Raw genomic sequence first — 24,275 nt, 5'->3', positions numbered from 1 at the left:
AACCACTAAAAAGAAATGACATTCTGATCCATGCTATACCACTAATGAGCCTTGAAAACATGAGGAAGAAATAAACCAGACACAACAACACTAGGGCTGGGAATGTGGCTTAATGTGCTTGCCTAGCATGCATGAAGCCCTGGGTTTGATTCCTCATGACCACATACACAGAAAAAGCCCAAAGTGGTGTTGGGGCTCAAGTGGTAGAGCGCTCGCCTTGAGCTGAAGAGCTGAGGGCCAGCGCCAAGGCCCCACAACTGACAAAAAAGATAAAAGTTCAAATGGCTGAAGGTGTGTAAGTATGGTGGTGCTTGCCTGTAATCCTAGCAGTTAGACACAAGTAAGAGGATCTTGAGTTAGCGGCTAGACTGGGCTACATAGAGCCCTTGTTAAAGGTCAAGTGCTTGAGGATTATAGTTTAAGACCAGCCTGGCCAAAAAAGTTAATACAATCCTGTCTGAAAAGTGAACGAGTGGTGGTAGCAGATACTTATGGCCCTAGCTACCAGAAGTCATGGGTCGGAGGATCCTGGTGTGAGGCTAGCTGGGGCAAAATGTATGAGACCCTATCTGAAAAACAAAACAAAAAGGGCTGAGAGTATGGCTCACATAAGCATAGCAAGCACTAGGTTCTGCATTCAAACCCTAGTACTGTCAAAATAAAAACAAACATAAAAAAAGTTATACAAGAGGAGGAGGGTGAGGGGGGAAGGGCTGGGAAGGGGAAACAAAGGAGGAGGCAACAATGCTTGATAACAAATGCACTCATTACCTTGCCCATGTAATTGTAAACCCTCAGTACGGTATTTTCACAATTAAAAAAAAGTTATACAACTGAAAAACATTCTTTTTTTTTTTTTTGCCATTTGTGGGACCTAAACTCTGGGCCTGGGTGCTGTCCCTCAGCTCTTCAGCTCAAGGCTAAGTGCTCTACCACTTGAGCCACAGTGCCACTTCTGGTTTTTTCTGCTTATGTGGTGCTGAGGAATTGAACCCAGGACCTTATGCATGCAAGGCAAGTGCTCTACCACTGAGTCACCTTCCCAGCCCTGAAAAACATTTTTTTAATGTCTGAGGGTGTTGTTCAGTGGTAGCTAGAGCACATACTTAGCATGCCCAAGGTTCTGGTTTCAATTTCAAGCACACACAAATACAGATACAAAAACCCCATGGTAAGTTTTTTGTTTTACTACAATAAAAGAAAACTAGGCTAGGTAGGGAGAGGAGACAGGTGGGCATTATTATTCAGAAAGTCTCAGAACTGCAATCAGGGGCAGCTCATATGAGGCCTACACTTTGTGGAGGATGCTGTATAAATACTGTTGTCATGAAGTGGATTTTTGAGAACTTGACCATGATGAGACATCGTAATCCCTAGAGAAATCCAAGGCCCTGAGCCTGTGAGTAGGTTACAAATCATGGAGGGGGCTGCGGGTGATTTCTCTAGAGAAAGACTCAATATGGGAGGAAGAGAGCAGAGTAAGAAGGACAGCTGGGGAGAGGAGGGATGCAAGCAAGACGAGCAGGGAATGGAGACAGGGTCAGCTCTATCTTTGCATCGCAGTTAACTAGTCTCCAAGCTTAAGAGCGGGGCGGTGGGACCAGCTACATCCAACCAGACCCTGGGTCTGGTTAAGCGAGGGCCGGTCCTGCAGCCGGCAGTGCCTGGGTGGAGGACAGAGGCCCCCAGCTCACTCTGGTCCTCCGCACGGGAGCGCCAGTCCATCCACCGCATATCTTGAGTCAGGCCACCCAGCAGAGGGCGCGCATCGAGGAAGCTCGTAAACAGCCGCTCTCTCCTAGTTGTAGTCATAGAGTAGGGCCGCTTCCGGCCCCGAGGGGGTGGGATTGTAGAAGGGGGCGGAGACGAGGCCGGAAGTCCGGTAGGGTCTCTGCGTCGCGATGGAGGAGGACGAGTACGAGTCGGTTCTCTGCGTGAAGCCGGAGGTCCACGTCTACCGCATCCCACCGCGAGCCACCAACCGTGGCTACAGGTGACCTCCCGCTCTCCCCGACTTAAAATCCCCCCCAACACCCACTGCGGGCGCCCGGGACGGCCCTGTGCAGCCAGGGCAGGAGCCGGGGAGGTCAGGTCAGGTCCCCAGTCCGCCCGCCCGAGACGCCGGCGGCGGGGCCGGCGCTGGCCGAGGCCTAGCGCCCGGGACCTCCGCTGGCCGCTGATGCCCTGAGTTTGACCGAGGTCAGGCCACAGGCCACTCTCGCTCAGCGCTAACCGACGGCCTGGGAGGGATCCTTGGAGATCCTTAACCCCAGCGGGCCAGGAGGCGGACAGCCTATGGCCAGAATCAGGGGCACTTTCTCGCCCAGCTCCTCTCTTCTAGCTCCCCCATTTCCTGCCTATTTTTACATTTCCCCTTTCCCTGTCTAGCTTCTCCCTTTCCTGCCTGGCTCCCCGTTTCCTGCCTAGTTTCCCTTTTTTTCCCCCTTCTGTCTGGCTCCCTTTCTCCCTGTCTGGCTCCTCTTTTCCTGCCTCGCTTCCCTTTTTCCTCCTTAGCTCCCCTTTTTCTTGCCTCGATCCTCCTTTCCTGCTAGCTCCCCCTTTCTTACCCACTTCCCCTTACCTGCCTAGTTCCCCTTTCCCTGTCTAGCTCCCTTCTGATTTCACCCTTGATGGCTCATACCCTATCCTCCAGCCCATCCACACTTACCTGGGGTAATCTTCGTTTGAGGTGTAAACACTCCTGCTTGTAAACATATGGTTATTTCTGGAACACAGGAATCTGCCTTAGAGGAGAGTTAGAGTCTCAGTATTATATAGTGCTACAACCCTTTGAACTGTGTGTTTTATTGCCTCCAAATGAGATGAAAAGGAAGTACACAGACAACCTGGCATATCGCCTTTCATACTGGTTGGTGGTTGGGTGGCTCTAGGAGGAATGTGTGTCCCCAGTGATACTGGATTGACCTGCACAGCAAGAATAAGGCAGTGTCCACACATCTGTACACTTGTTTCTTTGCAGTTATGTGAACACAGACTCAGCAAATTTTCTAGTAAATAACTTAACTAGTAAATAACTGGATACAGGAGGTAATTTAAAAGTAGCATGAAAATAACAGTAACAAATGCATTTGAGGCCTGGGAATGTGGCTTAGTGATAAGAGTGCTTGCCTAGCATGCATGAAGCCCTGAGTTTAATTCCTCAGTGCCACATAAACAGAAAAAGCTGGAAGTGGTGCTGTGGCTCAAGTGGTAGAGTGCTAGCCTGGAGCAAAAGAAGTTCAGGGTCAATACCCAGGCCCTGAGTTCAAGACCCAGGACTGGCCAAAAAACAAAAAATAAATAAAACAAAAACCTATTAAAAACACATTGGAGTTTTGTTGTCAGATTGCAGATGTGTCTACCAATCCAAGGATGGTTATTAACCCCGCTCTATTGAGTCTTGAGAGAACTGGGATTGCTTCCTCTGTGTGTGTGTGTGTGTGTGTGTGTGTGTGTGCGCGCGCGTGTGTGCATGCACATACATACACAGTAGTACAGGTCCTAGGGCTTGAACTCAGTGTGCCTGTGTACTATCTTTGAGCATTTGTGCTCAAGGCTAGCACTCTACCACTTAAGCCACTGATCCACTACTTGTTTACTGGTGATTAATTGGAGATTAAGATTCCCAAAGATTGAGCTGGGAAGGTGGCTCAGTGGTAGAGTGCTTGCCTTGCATGCATAAGGCCCTGGGTTCGATTCCTCAGCACCATATAAGCAGAAAAAGCCGGAAGTGGCGCTGTGGCTCAGGTGGTAGAGTGCTAGTCTTGAACCGAAGAGCTGAGCACCCAGGCCCTGAGTTCATGCCCATGACTGACCAAAAAAAAAAAAAAAGATTCTTAAAGATTTTCCTTCCTGGGCTGGACTTTCCTGCCTGGGCTGGTTTCCAGCCTTGATCCTCAGGTCTCATCCTCCTGAATAGCTAGGATTGCAGGCATGAGTCACCAGTGCTAGCTTGCTTGCTCTTACTTTATAGAGAGCAAGGTTAGTAAGTGTCAGCAGGAGTTGGTTTGGCTTGAGGAAATTGCTCTTCAGCCTCAGAGCCCCTCTTTCCCTGACTTTGAGGTCTGTTGCCTCAGGAAGAGGAACTGAAACTCAGTTGCTGCCTGGTGAATTGAGAGGCTTTCAAAACAACCTGCCTCCAGAGTTCTCGAAAACTGGTATCTGCTTAGCAACTTCCAAGAAAAGAAAACAAAAAAAAACCTGTGTGTGGAGGTTCCTGGAAACACCCGCTGGCCTTGTTATTTAGGGATTTTACTGACCTGCTTCTTTGAAGTAGAATTGAAGTTACTGCCTTAAAAGAGTGAAAAGAGGGCTGGGAAGGTGGCTCAGTGGTAGAGTGCTTGCCTTGCATGCATGAGGCCCTGGGTTCAATTCCTTAGCACCACATAAGCAGAAAAAGCCAGAAGTAACACTGTGGCTCAAGTGGTAGAGCACTCACCTTAAGTTGAAGAGCTAAGGGACAGCACCCAGGCCCAGAGTTCAGGCCCATGACAGGCAAAAAAAGAAGAAAAAAGAAAGTGAAAAGAGGCCATTGCTGTAGTAGGTCTATGGTTTCTTTTTGCCTAGGATACATTTGAGGATGAATTTCCTAAACCTCACTTTTCTCACTGAGGACATCATTGCTCTCCTTTTCCCTACATATGATAACTTACTCTTACTTTTCCTCCAATGGTCTTAGTGCTTCCAGCCAGCACTCTGGTCCCCACAGCCCGGCAGTGCTATAAACAGAAACTGTCCACTCACCCCCATGCTTCCTCCACAGAAAGGAAAGTAGAAGAAACTCATACTTGGGAGAAGGTTGATAGTCTGCAGGCTGCAACTCCTTGTTTGAGTGGCTCACAGACTCAGAATTAATTTTACATTTTAAAGTAGGTTTTTGTGTCTGTACAGTTTTATTGAAATAGGACCACACTCAGTAACAATATTTGCTTAAAATACCAGTATACATGCATGTTGTCTAATTGATTCTACATCACCACAGTTGCCTAGTGACAACTATGTGGCCTAAAAGCCAAATTATTTCCTGTCTTTCCCTTTACAGACAAGGTCTGCTAGCTCTGGTCTAGAACAAGCAGCCTTTCCATTGTCACCCCCTGCATCTACAGGAGTGGAGAGGAGCCTCGGGCAGAGGCTCAGTGGTTTCTGTCTCCTTAGGGCCTCGGAGTGGCAGCTGGATCAGCCATCATGGAGTGGCCGGCTGCGCATCACTGCAAAAGGACAGGTGGCCTACATCAAGCTGGAGGACAAGACCTCAGGTAAAGGCAGAGGAGCCTGTGTTGGGCTGAAGTGCCAAACCTCCCACTTGAAAGAAGAGGGCCAGGCCAGGGTTAGGGACGCTGTCCTAGATCAGATCATGTGGAACGTCCAGCTACCTCCATTCCCCAGCCTTGGTCCTAGAAACAACTAGCCTCAGGTATAAAAAAGAGTATTTCTTGTCAAGAACTTTTTCCTTTTGAGGGTCCTTAAACTAGTGGCCTAATTGGGCCCTAGAAAAAGGGCCTTGAGGGGCTGGGAAGGTGGCTTAGTGGTAGAGCGCTTGCCTTGCATGCCTGAGGCCCTGGGTTTGATTCCTTAGCACCACATAAGCAAAAAGGAAAAAGCCGGAAGTGGCGCTGTGGCCCAAGCTGAGTTCAGACCCCACGACTGGACTCAAAAAAAAAAAAAGAAAAAGAAAAAGGGCCTTGAAGACAATTTGGGTGGAGCCACATAATACCCTGCCACCGAGCCCTGCTTCCTCCTAAGAATTATGTTTATTGGCTGGGAAGGTGGCTCAGTGGTAGAGTGCTTGCCTTGCATGCACGAAGCCCTGCGTTCCATTCCTTAGCACCACATAAACAGAAAAAGCCTGAAGTGGTGCTGTGGCTCAAGTGGTAGAGCGCTAGCCTCAGACTCAGCTCTTTCTGACCTATCTTAGGTCCGGTGGGCTATCTTGGGATCAGCTGAGGGTTCTAACTCTGGAGTAACCTACCCAGAAATCCTGGCCTGCCAGTGCTTCAGGGAGCAATGGAGGGCAGTGCTTCTGGAACCTCTCAGCTTCTGACCCCAGTTGTTCTTCGATTGGGATTGAACATAATGCCTGCTCAGACATATGCCATAGTCCTCTGTCCTTTATTTTTTTTCTCTTAATATGTAGAAGTTTCCTTTTGTAGAGCAGAAGGAAGTGCAGAGATATAGAGGCAGAGCTGGCATCTTGTCATAACTGAGGCTTCTGAGTTGTTGGGTCTTGGGTGAGCCACATTACCTCCGGAGTCTTCCTTGGCTTCTTTATTGTTGAAATGAGGTCACACTAATACCTCTCCCATGGGGTCAGTGGAAGTAGGAATTGAGCAGATATTTATCCAGTTGCTTTGTGAATGCAGTGTTGACAAGGTACCTCTTGGCTGCAGAGAACAGAAGAGATAGCGTTGTGGCTAGCTAGGGACTTTTCAGACATCTATGTGGTGTCAAGGCTATCACCGAACCTCTTGTTTTCTGGGAATGTTGGAGCTCTAACATGTCAGCCACCACTGAGGGCTGGGCATGGCTGGAGGACCCTCTCTAAGGTACTCTTCATGTCATGATCCTTGTCATTGCTGGCCGGGGCTTCTTACTGCCACACTGTTGACATCCACAGCTGCTAGGTCCAGTGTGGAAGACACTTAGCATCCCTGGCCTCTGCCTTCCCATTATCTAGATTGTGACAAGCCAAGTGTCTCATGTGAGGAAGTGAGCTCCTGGCTGAGAATCTTTGCCCAGCCCAAGGCATCCAGGTAGGCTAGGCCTCAGTGTGCCAGACTGAAAGTGGATACACTGACCAGTGAATGGAATCGAGGGTTTAGTTCAGCTTGATGACTCAGTCACCTCCGAACCTCAAGACTCGGTTGAAAATGTTTGGTGAAGTCAGGTGTGGGGTTGCACACCTGTAATCCCAGCACTCAGGCTGAGATAAGATGATGAATTCAAAGCCAGTCTGGGCCAGCACAGCACACAAAAAGCCTTAACCACATCAGAGGAGATGAACACTGTGAGGGGGGCCAGCCAGCAGTGCCACAGGAACTTGTGGAGGGCTGGGCTTTGTAAACCAGTCACCGGTTTGCTCAGTCCCTGAGATTGGGGTCACACAGCTGATTTAGAAGGTTGTTTTTGTTTGTTTTGTTATATTTTGAGGTCTGTCAGCTTTGGAGTCTTTTTGTTTTTGGGTCCGGTCGTGGGGCCTGAGCTCTGGGCCTGGGCGCTGTCCCTCAGCTCTTCAGCTCAAGGCTAGCACTCTACCACTTGAGCTTTTTTCTTTTTGCTTATGTGGTGCTGAGGAATCGAACCCAGGGCCTCGAGCATGCAAGGCAAGCGCTCTACCACTGAGCCACCTTCCCAGCCCCTTTGGAGTCTTCTGTAGGTCTAAAACTTCCCCCTCTCACAGGCCTGCTTCAGGTGCTTGCTCTTATTTGGGCCTGTGGTCACCTATACCAGCCTAAGCTCAAAGTTCAAGGCCAGAACTGGCCCAAAAAAAAGGAAAAAAGAAAAAAAAATAGATGTGATTGGGATCCCAGAGGAAGATTGTGCCAACCTACCCCAGCTTTGCTAAGATGCTTTGCAGAGCAATAGGCATTTTAGTAGTGCATTGAGAATACCGGACTCAGCCCAGCTTGTGCTTTCAGGGGAGCTCTTTGCTCAGGCACCAGTGGATCAGTTTCCAGGCTCAGCTGTGGAGAGCGTGACCGATTCCAGCAGGTACTTCGTCGTCCGCATTGAAGATGGAACTGGTACGCATGGGTCTGGGTGGCACTCTGGGAGCAGTGTCCTGGAAAAAGTGGGGCTGATCACATGTTGTTCCCAGGGCGACGGGCATTTATTGGGATTGGCTTCGTGGACCGAGGGGATGCCTTTGACTTCAATGTAGCATTACAGGACCATTTCAAGTAAGTGTTCCCAGAGACCCGTGCTGCCTCCATCCTCCTTCCTTTTCTGGGAAGCCATTTCCAAGGAGGACACCCATGACTGAGCTTTGTCTGATAGCAAGGCCTCAGAAAAGCCCAGTCCTCCTGACTCGCCTCCTTCCCTCTCACCAGTCTTTATCACTGCTTCCAAGTCTCCTTTTCCAAAGGTGTCTGACATTCCAGTCATCTGGCTCAGCCCTCAAGGTGCCACATCACCTCCCCACCAGCCCTCAGCAGTCAGGGACCCATGAGCTCCTGAGTGCCACTTGGAGTCCCTGGTGTTTTTTGTGTGTGCAAAGACAGGCAGTAAAGTGCTCCTCTGCCCTCTGCAGGACTCCGCCTCTGACTGCCAGCAAGTAGGCAGTGCTAGGTGGCATTGTATGCCCTCTACTTCTGGGCACCTGCCTGTCTCACCCTGAGTGAATGTTGAGGTGGTAGAGAGGGCAGCAGTTGGAGGCAGAGTGTGCAGACTGTATCAAGAGAAGGAGAGGAAAGGGAGGGCTCTCAGCTTCCAGGAGGCCACAGCTGGGACCTTCTGGTCTGGGACTCATTTTTCAGACCTTTGGATCCCAGCCATCATCATGGCAAGGAAGCCAGTTAGTCTGCACCTGCTTAGGGTTGCAGGTGGAATCTTAATTGCTGACTCCAAAGCCAGCCTGCAAAGTGTCCTCGCTGAACACAGAGAATAAGTGGACACAAGGCTGTGCCTTTCTCACTTTTCCTTCCTGTTCCTCCCCAGGTGGGTGAAACAGCAGTGTGAGTTTGCAAAACAAGCCCAGAACCCAGATGAAGGCCCCAAGTTGGACCTGGGCTTCAAGGAGGGCCAGACCATCAAGATCAACATCGCAGTGAGTCTCACCCTCCCTTGGCCCCTTGGCCCCTTGGCCCTGGGCAGGTGACACTGGTGATACCCACCCCAGAGCCCCTAACTCCTCAAAAAGTCAGAGCTGTCAGTGTAGTTACAGTTTACCGAGCAGCTGCCTTGTGCCAGGTGCACAAAGCCCCTGCCCTGCTGATCACAGCACGGCAGGAGAGGTTCTGTGCCTAAGGGATGCCCTGATGTGAGGGCCCAGGGAAGGCTTCCTGGAAGGAGTCACCTGCGGGGAATGGGGAGTGAGGGCCCAGGAGCTGCTTAGCAAAGGGAACAGCTCACACACGGCCTCTGAGTGGAAACAGAGCATCTGTCACTTGCCACCAGAACTGGTGTTTCTGTCCTGGCTATTAGTGCCTTGGGAAGGTCATGTGCTCATCTCAAGCTGTGCCTGGGCCTTGAGCCTCATGTAAGGAATGTGAGTGCTCTGGGCTGGGAGGCCTGGGCAACTTTGGCTGGTGGTGGTGTTCTGGCTGCCTGGGTCTACTTTCTGTATCTAGCCCTTCCAGAATAGGAACAGGCTGGGGGAGCTGAACTGCCAAGGTTTGGCCTTTACCTGGCTGCGAGGGTGGAATGGGGAGACTAAGTCATCATGTGAGGGAACCAAGGACCAGATGGGTTTCTTTTTGAAGAAGTTTGAAACTCTAATGCTCTTCTTCTTTCCTCACCATTCTTTTTCCTCTTTTCTGCTTCATGCTGGTGATGATTTGGGACCTTGAAGTTGGCTAACTGGCTCTTGGAGAAAGTACAAATCCAATCCAGTGGACTGGTTGGGATATGACTCTTTCTCTTGCTTGGAGGAAACTAACATGTAATGAGCGTCAGCTATGGGCCAGGTAGTGTTCTCAGGCCTTTCTCCTGTGAATTGAACACCCCCTCCTTCTAGAAGACAGAACAAGGATACTGAGGCACAGGGAGGCAAAGGGACTTAGCCTAGGTCATAGGTGTGGAAGAAAATGGCCAGCTGGATGCATGCTAGGGCTTCACTGACGCTGCTGCTGTGCTCATGGGAGACCCTTGTTGCCTTCATCTGTGTGACTCGGGCTGGTGTATAGCTCAATGCTTTGCTTTTCAAGTGTTGTTTTGTTTTTGAAGCCTAATACACAGAAAAGTGAAAAGCCATAATGGAGAACTCAGTTATTCTAATTGTTATTATAAATGTGATATACAGAGGGTTACAGTTACATAAGTCTATCAATTTCCTACATTTCTTTTTTGGTCAGTCATAGGGCTAGAACTCAGGGCCTGGGCGCTGTCTCTGAACTTTTTTCCCCCACGGCTAGCTGTCTATCACTTTGAGCCACTGCTCTACTCTGGTTTTGTGATAGTTAACTAGAGATAAGAACTTTCCTATCTGGGCCAGCTTTGAACTACAATCATCAGATCTCAGCCTCCTGAGTAGCTAGGATTACAGGCATGAGGCACTAGTGCGTGGCCATAAGTACATTTCTTTTTGAAGTGTTGGTGTTGCCTCTTCCCTCATTATCTCCCAGGAATTTATTTTATAATTTTATTTATTTTGTCAGTCCTGGGCTTGAACCTCAGAGTCTGAGTGCTGTCCTTGAGTTTTTTCAGCCTCAAGCTGGTACTCTACCATTTGATCCACAGGTCCACTTGCAGATTTTTGGTGATTAGTTGGAGATAAGAATCTCATAAGCCAGGAGCTGGTGCCTCACACCTATAAACCTAGCTACTCAGGAAGCTGAGGTCTGAGAATAGTGGTTCAAAGTCAGTCTGGGCAAAAAATTCCCCATGAAATTCTTATTTCCAATTAACCACTTAAAAACTGGAAATGGGACTGTGGCTCAAAGTGGTAGAGTGCTAGCACTGAGAAAAAAGAGCTCTGGGGTCATATACTTAGGGTCCTGGGCATAAGCCCCCACAACTGACCCAAAAAAAGTCTTATGGACTCTTCTGCCCCTGCTGGCTTTTAACTGCAATCCTTAGAACTCAGTAGGATTACAGACCTGAGCCACTGGCACCCAGGTTATTTATTTATTATTTTGAGACAAGATCTTGCTTGCTATGTATCTATTCCAGGCTTGCCTGGAACTCTTCAGTCCTCCTGCCTCAGCCTCCTGGATGCTGTGATTACAGGTGTGTACCACTATGCCCAGCCAAAATTGAACTATAAAGAACTGAATCTAGCCAGGTGCAGATGGCTCACACTTGTAAACCTAGCTACTCGGGAGGCTAAAGTCTGAGGATGATGGTCCAGAGCCAGCCTGGGAAGGAAAGGTCCATGAGACTCTTATCTCCAATTAACCACAGAAAACCAGAAGTGGAGCTATGGCTTAAAGTGGTATAGTGCTGGTCTTGAGCAAAAACACTCAAGGACAACACCCAGGCCCTGAGTTCAAGCCCCACAACCTGAAAGGCCTGGACACTTCCCCTAGATCCAAAGCAGAGGAGTTAGTGTAGTTATTACTAGAGAGGCAGTTGTGCTGCTGCAGGGGCTTGTTCATTGTTGCTGCTGTGCGGGTGCATCCAGGGCATCTGCTTGAAGATGGACATTTGGGTGGTTTCCTGCTGCCACCAGTGTTGGTGTCTCTTGGTACGCATGCGCATGCATTGCTGTTGGGCTATGTCATGAGTTTCCATGTTGCACTTCATAGATTTCTCTTTTTGGTGTCAATACTGGGACTTGAACTCTGCCTTGTGCTCTTGCTTAGCTTTTTTGATCAAGGCTGGTGCTCTTCTGCTTGAACCGCACCTCTACTTCCTGCATTTTGCTGTTGATTCAAGATAAGATTCTCTTGGATTTGTCAGCCCACTCTGGCTTTGAACCTTGATCCTCAGTTCTCAGCCTCCTGAGTAGCAAAGATTTAGAGCACTGAAGCCTGGCTCAAGCTTTTTTCCCCATACTCAATACTTGATGCTTCAGCCATTCTGGTGGGTGTGTAATGTTGGATCATTTTACATTGATATGCATTTCCTCAGGGATAGAAAGAATCAGGTGCTGGGTTTTTTGTTTTTGTGTTTTGCTAGTCCTGAGGCTTGAACTCTGAGTCTGGGTGCTGTCCCTTGAACTTTTTCTCAAGGCTAGTACTCTACCACTTGAGCCACAGCTTCACTTCTGGCTCTTTTTTTGATAGTTAATTGGACATAAGAGTTTCACAGACTTTCCAGCCCAGGCTGGCCTTGAACCATGGCCCTCAGATTTCCTGAGTAGCTAGGACTGCAGGTATGAGCCATCAATGCAGGTGCTGTTTATTTTTATTTTTTCTGGTTGTGGGGCTTGAACACTGGGCCTGGGCACTGTCCCTGAGCTCTTCAGCACAAGATGAGCACTCTACTACTTGAGCCACAGTACCACCTCCGTATTTTTTGGTTAATTTTTTGGTTAATTGGAGATAAGAGTCTCACAGACTGTCCTGCCTAGGTGGAATCACGATCCTCCTCATATCTCAGCCTCCTGAGTAGCTAGGATTATAGGCATGTGAAACCAGTGCCCAGTGAAACCAGTGCCCAGCTAGGTGCTTGGTTTTTTTAATGAGCCATATCAGTGATAGGCCTGGAATTGTGACACACGGGATGCTGCTTATGACAGCAAGGTGTAGATAGGACCACTTTTTGCTCTGTGGTTGTTGGGGTTGGAGTTCCCTTGGCTTTCATGTAGAGCTCTCTGATTATAGCATGCTCTCTTCCCTTTAGAACATAAAGAAGAAGGAAGGAGCAGCTGGGACTCCCCGAGCACGGCCTGCCAGCACAGGAGGTCTGAGCCTGCTTCCCCCTCCCCCTGGAGGCAAGGCCTCTACCCTCATCCCACCCTCCGGGGAGCAGCTGTCTACAGGAGGCTCCCTCATCCAGCCTGGTTCAGGTCAGTACTGGGCAACTGCTGACACTTCTCCTTGGTAGTGGTAGTAGCCCAGGGCTTCCCTCCTTCACCCTTTCTGACTTGTCACTTTGACCCTGTATGTGTCAGACATAGATCCTGCACACACTGGAGGTTCTCTTCCCCTCTACTTGCTGTGAAGTCAGAGAAGGCAGGTCCAGGTCCTCAGTGGGTATTAAATGGGTGATATAGATACAACTCTGCCTGTGCCTAGTGACAGTGAGGAGTCAGTGTGTGGGCCACAGACCATGAGAAGCCAGCAGGATCCCACTGGGGAAGCTTCCTGGAGGAGGTATTGAGCTGCCCTATGAAGGAAGGAGATGATTGGGGCAGAAATATTGGTATTCCTGGCAGAGAGAAAAGCATGACTGGGCTCAGACTTTGCGATGCCTGGTATATCTGGGAAGATGGATGTCGCATGGAGTGTGCCAAGGTGAGCAGAAAGTAGTACTAGATACTCAGTGTGGAGTGGGTCACTGGGTGCTGGGATGCTGAGAGAGCTCCAGGTGGCTTGTGTAGCTGCCACCTTTGGAGGGCCCAGGATTTCTAAAACTAGCGATGGGGTTCCAGCTCTTTCCTTCCACTTCCTGCCTGGTTGGCCTATCCAGTGTGCTGCTCTGGCCTTCCCAGGCTGGGGATTATCACCAGTCCATCTCCATCCAATTCCTCACCCAGTTTGGTCCACCCTCCAAGTACAAAAGCTTTCTTGGTTCTTAGAAAATCTCACATTGACGCTGGGATATGGCTTAGTGGTAGAGTGTTTGCCTAGCATGCGTGAAGCTCTGGGTTCGATCCACAGTACCACATGTCAAATAGAAAAAGTCAGAAGTGGCTCTGTGTCTCAAGTGGTAGAGTGCCAGCCTTGAGTAAAAGAAGCTCAGGGATAGTGCCCAGGCCCTGAGTTCAAGCCTGGTTCAAGGACTGGTAAGTCTGACATTGGCTCCTTTGCCTGGGGTCAAGCTTTCAACCTCAGCACTGTGGGGAAATTTCCTAGGCAGGAGAGGGGCTTTGTCACCAGGAAATTTTCTTTTCTTTTTATTTTTTGTGGTAATTACGGTTTGAACTCTAGGCCTCATGCTTGCTAGGAAGGCATTAATTGAGCCATTCAGCCAGTGCCCTTTTGGGTTGTTTCTTGTTTGCTTGCTTGTTTCTTTTGAGTTGGTACCAGGGCTTGGAACCCTGGGCCTCATACTCTCATTCAGCTTTTTCACTCATGGCTGGTGTTCTACCACTTGAACCACACCTGCACATCTGGCTTTTTGCTAGTTACTTGGAGATAAGAGTCTTTGGAGTTACCTGCTTGTGCTGGCTTAAAACCAGATTTCTCAAATCTCAGACTCCTCAGTAGCCAGATCTAGGATTAGAGGTGTGAGGCACTGGCACTGGGCCGGTTGTTCATTTTATGCCCTGACCAACTTGGACTGTGATTCTATTTATTTTTCCTTATCCTTATGTCACTGGGATGAAACACACAGTATAGGTGTCATTCTCCATTTGTGAAAACAGGATGTGAGGTAGTAAGTTTGAACAGATTGAAGTATACATAGCTGAAAATAGCATAGGGTATAAGTAATGTGCAACAGATGACACTTTCTGTCACTTTGTATCGTTTCTGCTTTTCCCCTGAGGTTCCTAAGGTCTGAGCTATGGTGGAAATGTAGCACTACTGGTGTTGTATGGCCCCCAGACATGGCTTATTTGTCCTTAGCTTCCTGGAATCATGAGACTGATCCCCCAAGTCTCATAATTTAGTCACCAAATGGGAAGAAGGCCCTGACTTCTCTTCTTCTTTCTTCCTACCCACTGGACTTGGGACACAAATAGGAAGTGCTGCTGAATCCTGGCCACAGTCCAAGCCTGCCACTGCTGCCACCGCTGACGTTTGGGGAGACTTTACAAAATCTACAGGGTGAGGAGGGCTGCATTTGGGGGTGGGGAATAGTTAAGACTACTTATAAAGACCCAGGGCCACTCCCCTGTCTTCCTTCTGGCTGTGAAAACATCAGCTCTTGGGGGGGGGTTGCCCTTTTTTTTTTTTTTTTGCCAGTCCTGGGGCTTGAAACTCATGGCCTGGGCATTGTCCCTGAGCTTCTTTTGCTTAAAGCTAGTACTCTAGCACTGAGCCATAGTGCCACTTCTGGCTCTTTCTATATGGTACTGAGGAATTGAACCCGGGGTGTCATGCATGCTAGGCAAGCACTCTACCACTAAGTCACATTCCCAGCCCCAAATCATCAACCCTGTGTAGACATTTTCATGCCAGCCGGAAGACAGAGCCCCAGACACCAGCTGTGGGTGGCAGATTGTCCTCTGTGCATATCCATTAAGGCATCTTGCTGTCCACACCACCTCACCGAGTGCTTTGAATGGTCCCCAGTTCCCCTCTCTCCTCTCTACCTGAAAGTCAGGCCCAGACTGCTCACCCTCATGGGACTTCTTTTTTTTTTTTTACTAGTTAAATCATCCTTACTTAAATATAGTACCATAAATTATCAAAATAATTCATGAGACTTCTGGGGTGGAGAGTCTAGCCTTCCTTTGGAGTGAGGGTGGAAAGATGCTCAGTTCCTATTTGTACTGTTATTATGTGGCCAGGTTCTAGAACCTGCTACAGTGGCAGGAAAGCAGCCACAGAGTATAGACATCAGTGACGTGGCTATGTGCCAACAGAGCTATTCACCAGAGCACATGAGCATGGTACAACTAATTTAAGAGAAAAGTGTATTTGACCTGAGGACACATAGGCTGAGGTTTGGTCCTGGGCCATAGTTTGTTTACCATTGCTCTTGGCTATTTAGAAACTGTTTAGAGCTCTTTTTGCCCAGAGAGATGCCACCTTCATCTGTTGTTAAAAGGCTGAGCTTGGGCTGGGAAGGTGGCTAAATGATAGAGTGCTTGCCTTGCATACATGAGGCCCTTGGTTCGATTCCTCAGCACCACATAAGCAGAAAAAGCCGGAAGTGGCGCTGTAGCTCAAGTTGTAGAGCGCTAGCCTTGAGCTGAAGAGCTGAAGGACAGCGCCCAAGCCCAGAGTTCAGACTCCACGACTGACTCCTCTTCCTCCTCCTTCCCCCTCCCCCCCCCAAAAAAAAAAAGGCTGAGCTCTTCCTGTCCTCTCTTCCTCTTAAAGGCCATCTTCCAGCCAGACTCAGCCAGGCACAGGCTGGGTCCAGTTCTGACCGGTACAACTTTGTCCTCATCCAACTTCTGGGAAGGAGCCATCTCATCTGGGCCCAAGGAAGGAGTCCAAGCACTCCCGGATGCTCCCTGGGGTGTCACTGTTCTTCAAAGCCAGAGCATATGAAGCAGTCAGTTGGTACCATGTTGCATTGTTTCCTGGGATTCAAGTGTGCATCTAGAACACAGGAGAAGAAACACTCCAGATCCTTCCCTATCTGTCCTCCTGATGTGAGGGAGACAAAGTCGCCTTTCTCCATTGCAGTGACCTGTATTAAACACAAACCCCTAAGCAACAGAATTGGGTTGAGTTTGCGACCTGGATTCAGATTAGCCTTCAGAGGGTTGGCAGATGTTCTGGGGTCACTGCTGGGCAGGATGCTGTCTTTATTCCCTTTGGTGGGAGACAGATGGTACCTTCCAGAGGAAGAATCTCTGATTTCTAGCAGGTCTTTAGGCTGCAGTTTGAATGGGCCATCAGGGAATATTGGAAAGATTACACAACTTTTTACAGTTTTAAATATTTTGTTTTGCTAATGTGCCAGTCCACATTAACATGTCCTTGCAAAAGGGACCTCTGTGGTGTACACAGCAAGGGCTTCTGATGACTTTTTCTTGCTGCCAGCAGCTGCCCTCAGCCACAGGTAGTTGACCATTTGAATGGTTTCCGAGTCTGCAGGTGCTGGCAGCTGGGGCAGTGTTTTGGCAGGAAAGTGGGAGCTTATGGAGCTGGGGTCAGCATCCTTGGCCACTGGCCACTTTCCAGGCTCCCAGGTTCACAGCACAGTTCTGAGTAGGCCTCGATACTTGCAGATATGCACTGGTGGTTTTTTGTTTTTTGGGTTTTTTTTTTGGTCATGGGGGCCTGAACTCTGGGCCTGGGCACTGTCCCTCAGCTCTTCAGCTCAAGGCTAGTGCTCTACGTTTGAGCCACAGTGCCACTTCCGGCTTTTTTTGCTTATGTGGTGCTGAGGAATTGAACCCAGGGCCTCATGCATGCAAGGCAAGCACTCTACTACTGGGCCACATTGGTGGTTTCTGAAGTGCCTTACCAGCAGGAAGCCTTCTTCTCTTTTCTCCTTCAAGATTGAGCAGTCAGTCACCTGAAAGTACAAGGCAGCCTGGTTTGCTGATTTATAAGAAATCATCTTGAGTATGTCTCTGGAATTGCTTTATTGAATTAACTTAAACTCTCATTTGAAAGATTTTTTTTTTAAAGGTCAAGATCAAGAACTGAAAGGGTTGGTGTTTTGGGGGAAACACCAGATTTTTTTAAGATTAAAAAATAAATATTTTTACTTCTGTCAGTGTGTGTGATATATATAAATGTGTTTTTGGCAGCATGGCTGCTGAGCTCTCCAGATACCACCAATAAACAGTGTGTCCAGAGAGGTTCTTAGAAAATGGCACCTGTTGTGCTGAGGTGAGCAGTAAGCCCTCTCCTACAGTCTATAGGCCTTTCTCTCATCCTCAGAGCAAGGTTCCAGTGGCAACTAATTCTGTGGGGAAGTTCGTGGGCCAACTGTGCAGGAAGATTGGGAGTTTAAGGTTGGCCTGGGCTGTATATTGAGACCCTGTCTCTTGACAAAAAAAAGTGTATTTTTCCAGAGGTCAGATTGAATTCTGGAGACAGGTCTGGGCTTTATATCTAGGCTGTCTCCTACTTTTCAGTGACTACAGGTTCCTTCCTTAACCCAGGCTATAAAGCATAACCAGTACCCATCAGATAACTTGGTCCTAATTACCTTTCTGTAGAGCCAAGAACCATGGTAACAGTGTGGAGAATGTGGCAGCTTCTGAGGAAAAGACCATCAGGGCTCTACCCTGCAAAGTTCCTTGAGAAGCCTGGTATGGGCAAGCAAATTTGATATTTTCCATCACCAGGTGAAATTCTAGCTAAAAACTACTCAATACAGTATTGTCAGGGAAAGCCAATAATTTAATTACACTCATGATTAGAACTTACAAGTGGGGGGGGCATAGTTAAAAGGGATGGCATTGAGTTTGGGGCGCAGTGAGGGAAAAGGTGAACAAATTTGTGTGTGGAGAGGTGGGGAGTCAATGTGAAAAAGAATCTGGATGGAGTTAATATGTTACTTGCATTGCTCCTAAATAGTACTATGCACTTAATAAATAGTATAATAAATAGATAAATAGTGCCAGGCGCCAGTGGCTCATGCCTGTAATCCTAGCTACTCAGGAGGCTGAGATCTGAGGATTGCAGTTCAAATCCAGCCCAGGTAAGAAAGTCTTTGAGATTCTTTAGTAAACCACCAGAAAACCAGTACTGACTTATTTTCTCCAAAATTATAGCTGTGACATGTCACTTGGTTGAAAATACAAGCCAGCTTGTATTTGTCACAGTAACAATGTATTGTCACAGTAACAATGTAAGTACAACGGTTTACCCAGCATAGGAACCCCCCGGAGGCTTGTACCAAGCAAGAGGCACTAGCAGTATGAATAAGTGCCATCATCGTTACAAACAAAGACAGTGTATTGATTTCCTGTATATTATCCTTTATCTCAGCTTCTTGGGAAAGCATCTGTCCCCAGGTGGGAATGGTTGCAGACCTGGTTCCTGCTGTTCTCCCCGGCCTTTAGCTATCCTTGAGGGACTCCACCAGAGTTTCCTCGATGTTGATTTTCTCTTCCTTTCTGGGTTTTAATTTCTGGGCTGTTAGCTAGATGTCTGCTGAACCTGTGGACACACAAGCATAACCACGGCCCCATACTTTGACGGTTCCCAGTTTCCAGTTATTATCAGTGTCATCCTTCCACCAGATAGGTTGACATAAAGATGAGTTTTTTTCTGCTGCTGAAGTATTGGATGGAAAATTTAAATTTTCAAAATTAAGGGTATATATTGCCATTACTATCTGTTCTCTGGAGGCCCAGTAACTTATACCTATCTCCCTTTTGTGGATTATAAAGGATTCCTGTAATATAATTGCCACTTATTTAGGAAGGTTTGCAATTTAGTACTGTATAGGCAAGGACATTGACAGTTTTAACAGTAGAGGGAACACCCATAGCAGCGAAGCAGGAAAGAAGATGGCTCATTACATGATTCAAAGCTTCTCCAGGTAAAGGCATAGCCCAAATAAAACCTGAAAAGGTGTTAGTTGTGACGTATAAAGTTTAATCGACCAAAAGATGGATAATAACAGGATTTAAACCTATAAGGTTGGTTCCAGGATAAAACGAGGACCAAATGATTGGCACACAGGTAGGACAGGCTGAGATAATAGATTGAGCTTGAGTGTGAGTTAAATGAAATTTTGTCTGTTAAGCAGGAGCATAGCATGTGTTAAATTGTGCCAATCTGTAGCTTGAATGTATAAAGTACAATCAGCTGATCTACAAAATTATTGCCCTGGGATAAAGGGCCAAGCAAAGAGAGTGAGCCCTGATATGCATCACAAAAAAGGGGGAGGCTCTTCAAACCTTCTTTTGTAACTCAGTAAAGAGAAAATTAATGCGAGTCTCCTTTAAGGACAGTGTCATGGTCTCTATTAAAGGAAGAGACATGGCTGTTGGGAAAATAGAGAACAGAAAAGGAATCCGCCGGACTTGATAGTCAACTGGCAGGGATGGTTTATTGAGGAGCAGCAGGGCACAAACCTTCCAACAGGTTTGGAGGTTGTGCAAGGGACGGATTTTGGGGTGGGCTTATATAGGACTTAACAAGGAAGCAGAGAATAAGAAAATGGGCTATGGTCTCCTGGGGATCAAGGGCAATGTCCTTGGCCAGGCCCACAGTGGAAGCTGGGTGTGGGGGCTATTGTCTCCTGGGGGCCAAGGTCCGATGACCTGCCTGTTGACAAGCACATGAGCACACACCAGATGCTTTGCAAATAGGGCAGGACTCAATCCTTCATATTCCATCTTTAGATACATAAAAAGATTGGGCGGAGAAGGGAGAGGCAGATCCTTCAGTGGCCACATACTGTGATGAGAAAAGAAGCGGGCTCATCCTTGAGTAGTTGTTATGATGGCAAGTAGTTCATTTTGCTGTGCAGACTGATAAGGGGAGTTAAGTATGTTTATTTTTGGACCAGAATAAGCCGCCTTTCCCCTTTTACTGCCATCAATAAAATAGAGAGGCGCTTTTGAAATAGGATAACTTTTAACCATTTTTGGCAAAATCCACTGAGTATTTTTTAGAAATGAAAAGATTTTTTTTTTTTTTGGATAATGACATCCCATATGTCCTAGATAATTGGAAAGAGCTATTTGCCATGATAGATTTTCCTGGTAACTATTTTCATTCTCCTTATATGACATAGGAATAATAATACAGTCTGGATCTTTACTAGTATAGTTTTAAGCTTTTATCTCCCTCACTTGACCGATTGTATCCAAATAAGCCTCTAACTTTTTATCCAAGTGATTAGAGAGAAAAATTCATTCTACCCATCTTTCTCCCTGAACTAATAATCCTGAAGAGGAATGTGGGGTAGGAAAAATCAACAATTGTACTAAAGATTTCAGATCTATACTTTTTTTTTTTTTTGTCGGTCGTGAGGCTTGAACTCTGGGCCTGAGTGCTGTCTCTCATCTCTTCAGCTCAAGGCAAGCGCTTTACTTGAGCAACAGCGCCACTTCCCAGGTCTACACTTTTTAACTGGATATTTTGAATATGTTGTTCTAGACATTGTAGCTCCTCTTGCGCTTGTGGGGTTAATGCTTGGAGACTATTTTATTTATTTGTCAGTCATGGGGCCTGAACTCTGGGCCTGGGCACTGTCCCTCAGGTCTTCAGCTCAAAGCTAGCGCTCTACCGCTTGAGCCACAGTGCCACTTCCAGCTTTTTCTGCTTATGTGGTGCTGAGGAATGGAGTCCAGGGCCTCATGCATGCAAGGTAACACTCTGCCACTGAGCCACCTTCCCAGCCCTCAGGTGCTATTTAAGTCACTATCTCCCTGCAAAATATTAAAGAGGTGCTTCAGTTTGTAAGTTGGATTTTTCAGAGAGGGACGTAGCCAGTTAATATCACCCAGCAACTTTTGAGAATCATTAGGGGTCCTCAAGGCATCTATTCTGATTTGAATCTTCTGTGGGATATTGGCATTACAGTATGATTCCCAGATAAGAGGCTTTTTGGACTTTTTCCTCTGCTATTAACAGACCTGAAACTAATAGCCTCTCTTGCACCATTGTGTAAAGTTTGTCTAACATGATCTCATCAGATAAAGCTAACAATATGTCATCCATATAATGGATAATATATGCATCTGGGAAAGATTCCTGCACAGGTTGTAGAACAGCCCCTATGTATTCCTGACCTAGTAGGGAATTAAGCATTCCCTGGGGTAGGACTTTCCATTGGTAATACTTTGCAGGTTCTTTCTTATTTATGCTTGGGATAGTAAAGGAAAAATTTTCCTTATCCTGTTCTGCTAAAGGGATGGAGGAAAAAAATCTATACATTTCCAATCTCTAGGAATCATTACAGTAGAAGGCAGCTCTTGGTGTAAAGTCCCCTTGGGCTGAATAACAGCATTTACCTAAGATCTTGAAACACCCACTATTTTCCTGATTATTATTTTTATTATTTCGTATATTATTTTCCTGATTATACTGGAGTATTCCAAGGACTGACTGAAGGCCCTCTATGTCCAGGTTTGAGCTGTTCCTGAGACAAAAGGGGCAGCAGTTCAGTAAACTTTTCCTGCCTGACTACCATGTGGTGGTCTCATCAGCTACCTAATGAAACCTACTTAATATACCTTACACTTCCCATTAAAAATGCTTGTCAAAATCTAGTAAGTTGGGGCTGGGAAGGTGGCTCAGTGGTAGGGGTGCTTGCCTTGCATGCATGAGGGGTTCAGTTCCTCAGCACCACTTAAGCAGAAAAAGCCAGAAGTGGTGCTGTGGCTCAAGTGGTAGAACACTAGCCTTGAGCTGAAAAGCTGAGGGACAGCACCCAGGCCCAGAGTTCAGGCCCCACTACCAACCAAAAGAAAATAAAAAATCTAGCAAGTTGATTTTATAACTCATTGGTTATAATTTTTTTTTGGGGTCCGGTTGTGGGGCCTGAACTCTGGGCCTGGGTGCTGTCCCTCATCTCTTCAGCTCAAGGCTAGTGCTCTACCACTTGAGCCACAGCGCCACTTCCGGCTTTTTTCTTTTTGCTTATGTGGTGCTGAGGAATCAAACCCAGGGCCTCAGGCATGCAAGGCAAGTGCTCTACCACTGAGCCACCTTCCCAGCCCTCATTGGTTATAATTTGGAAAACACTGTCCTAGAGCATTTATTTTTTTCCCTCTTTATCCCAGCTAGCATTAGAGAACAGAGGTTCAAAATGAGCCAGGACAAAAGTTGAGGAGAGTTAGAGTGCTAGCCATGAGCCCTCAGTACTGGTTTTCCCCCAAATGCATCTCCCACTCATCTCCCAAATTCTAGCCTCCTAACCACCTCAAAACCCAGAATTACCTGCTGGGGGTGGGGCTGCTGGCCTTTCGGGATACTGGTACACATTTGAAAACAAGAGAGACAGCAAAGTAAACCACACTGTTGGGGGTGGGGAAGCAGCGGGAATGGGCAGAGTGAGATGTGACATGGAGAGGAAGGAGGATAGTAGGTGTAGAGTTGACAGGGCACACAATGAACAAAAAAGCCTCAAAAACCAAACATGCTTTACTGAGCCCTGCTCCCTGCGGTGAAATGCCCCTAGAGCCCTTAGGCTACTGCGCACTGGCCAAGCAGAGTCTCAGCAACGCGCCTGCGCAGGAGGGAGGCAGGGTGAGCGGCTACCGCCCAGGCCAGAGGCCTGGGGAGGGGTGGCCCAGGGTGACTCCGGCTGGGGAGCGGAGGAAGGGGCAGTCTGCGGAAGCCCACGCCAGGAGCGGAAGGGGGTGGGGTCCGGCACGGCATGACTCAATGAACGGTCCAGGCCGACAGCAGCTCCGATATTCTCGGCTGCGACCACCATGCAGCAGCTACTTGGGAAGCTGTGTGACGCTCGCTGCCCTGCTTGGAGCACCACCGAGGGCACATCAACACATACAGGCTTGTTGTGAGGGGCAAGCTTGGCGACGCCCGTGCTAGACACTCGATGTTGTTCCCGCCACTCAGGGTGCTCAGAACCCAGTACTGCTGCCTGACCGAGACCTTGTGCCGAAGACCCCGATTGACAGACTCTGGACGTTGGGCTGATGGCGCCTGTGTGGTTGCAGCCATTTCCTTGCTAGAGGAGCAAGCCGACTGTTTGAAGAAACAAGTTAGCTGCTGTCATGTGGGAACGGCCATAGACGCCGATGGGACCGAGCTTTTGAATAAGGTATGGAAGAGTTTGAAGAAACTGAAATGTGGCTACTCAGTCTAACTAGCGCCATCTTGATGGATGGTGTGGACTTTCTGAGACCTCTAGAGGAGATCTAGGATTACAGGGGTCACACATGAGTTGTTAAACTCCGGCAAAGTCTTGCCCTGGATTGCTTCCCCCTTGATTGCCCCTAATTTTCCCTCTAGATGGTTTGTTTTGCTTCTGTATAATACTTTTGGAAGGTTTAAGAATCCTCTGCTGGTTTGCTTTACACCTTTTTTTAGATTTAATTCCGCACACCTTATGCGGTTTGGGCCTATATAAGCTTAGTGCTCGCTGCATTCAGGGCTGCGAGTCTTTGGGACACCCTTGCAGTCGCAGGCCTTTTAATAAAGACTCCCCATTTGACCTCTTAAAAGTGTGGCTTCTCTGTATCTCGCGAATCAAATTCCTAATAACAGAAGTTAGCTGCTGTCGCGTGGGGACACCCGCGGGCGATGGTGATGGGAACGAGCTGTGTCCATAAGATATGGAAGAGTTTGAAGAAACAGAAGTTAGCTGCTGTCACACCGCCAGAAGTGGGCTGAGGCTGCAGCATCCATCTTGCCATTCCATACGCAGACCCGCTCCAGGACCCGCTCCAGGAGACTGCCCCGGCCAGCGGCCCCGAGATCCCCACTCAGAAGACGGATTCGTCAAGTGCTCCAGTATAAAGCTGGCCGCCGAGGGCCCGGAGGCCCAGCGCCAAGTACTGTTTCTGGCGCAATGGAGACGGGCGTGCGGCCCTGTCCCACTTAAGGGGCGCCACCAAGTGCGGCGCGGTGAAGGCCCGCTCCGAGGCCGCGCAGCCATCTGGAAGACACCGACTCCTGGAAGCCCAGGGCTTCGCTCCCGCGGCGCTCAAGGCCTGGTCGGAGCGCGCCACTCCTCACGCCGCCCGGCTCGCACATCTTTGCCTACAGTGAGGCCGTGGAACTGGGCCGGCCATCGGGGCTGGGCGGCCTCCAGGCGCAGTCACCTCACTGCTGGGACGCTGCGGGGCGCGCTGATGTCCGGTGTGTCAGTTGGGCGGAAGGCGCGAAGGGTAAGAGTGGCGGGTGGCTCTAGCCCCGCCCCTCCCTGGAGAATCCCCCAATCGGGTGTGTGGCTGCTCTTCCCGCCCCCCCGCGGGGCCTGCCTCTCGCGTGCTCCTGCCCCGCCCTCAGGCC

The 24,275-nt window shown here is 48.3% G+C and overlaps 1 protein-coding gene across 1 annotated transcript; it reads left to right on the top strand.

The window, feature by feature from the left end:
* The first annotated feature begins 1,808 nt into the window (after nt 1–1,808).
* Nucleotides 1,809–16,094, top strand: Necap2 (NECAP endocytosis associated 2). Its single transcript, XM_013035096.1, has 8 exons — nt 1,809–1,993; nt 5,155–5,255; nt 7,635–7,739; nt 7,814–7,895; nt 8,653–8,761; nt 12,439–12,604; nt 14,444–14,528; nt 15,750–16,094. The coding sequence occupies exons 1-8, from the start codon at nt 1,902–1,904 to the stop codon at nt 15,796–15,798; spliced, it is 789 nt and encodes a 262-aa protein (XP_012890550.1). The 5' UTR covers nt 1,809–1,901; the 3' UTR covers nt 15,799–16,094.
* Nucleotides 16,095–24,275: the final 8,181 nt, after the last annotated feature.

Source organism: Dipodomys ordii, unplaced genomic scaffold (assembly GCF_000151885.1).
Source record: "Dipodomys ordii isolate 6190 unplaced genomic scaffold, Dord_2.0 Scaffold6, whole genome shotgun sequence".
NCBI lineage: Eukaryota > Metazoa > Chordata > Mammalia > Rodentia > Heteromyidae > Dipodomys > Dipodomys ordii.
The sequence above is the reverse complement of the archived record's forward strand: the minus strand, read 5'-3'. Positions and strand labels throughout refer to the sequence as shown.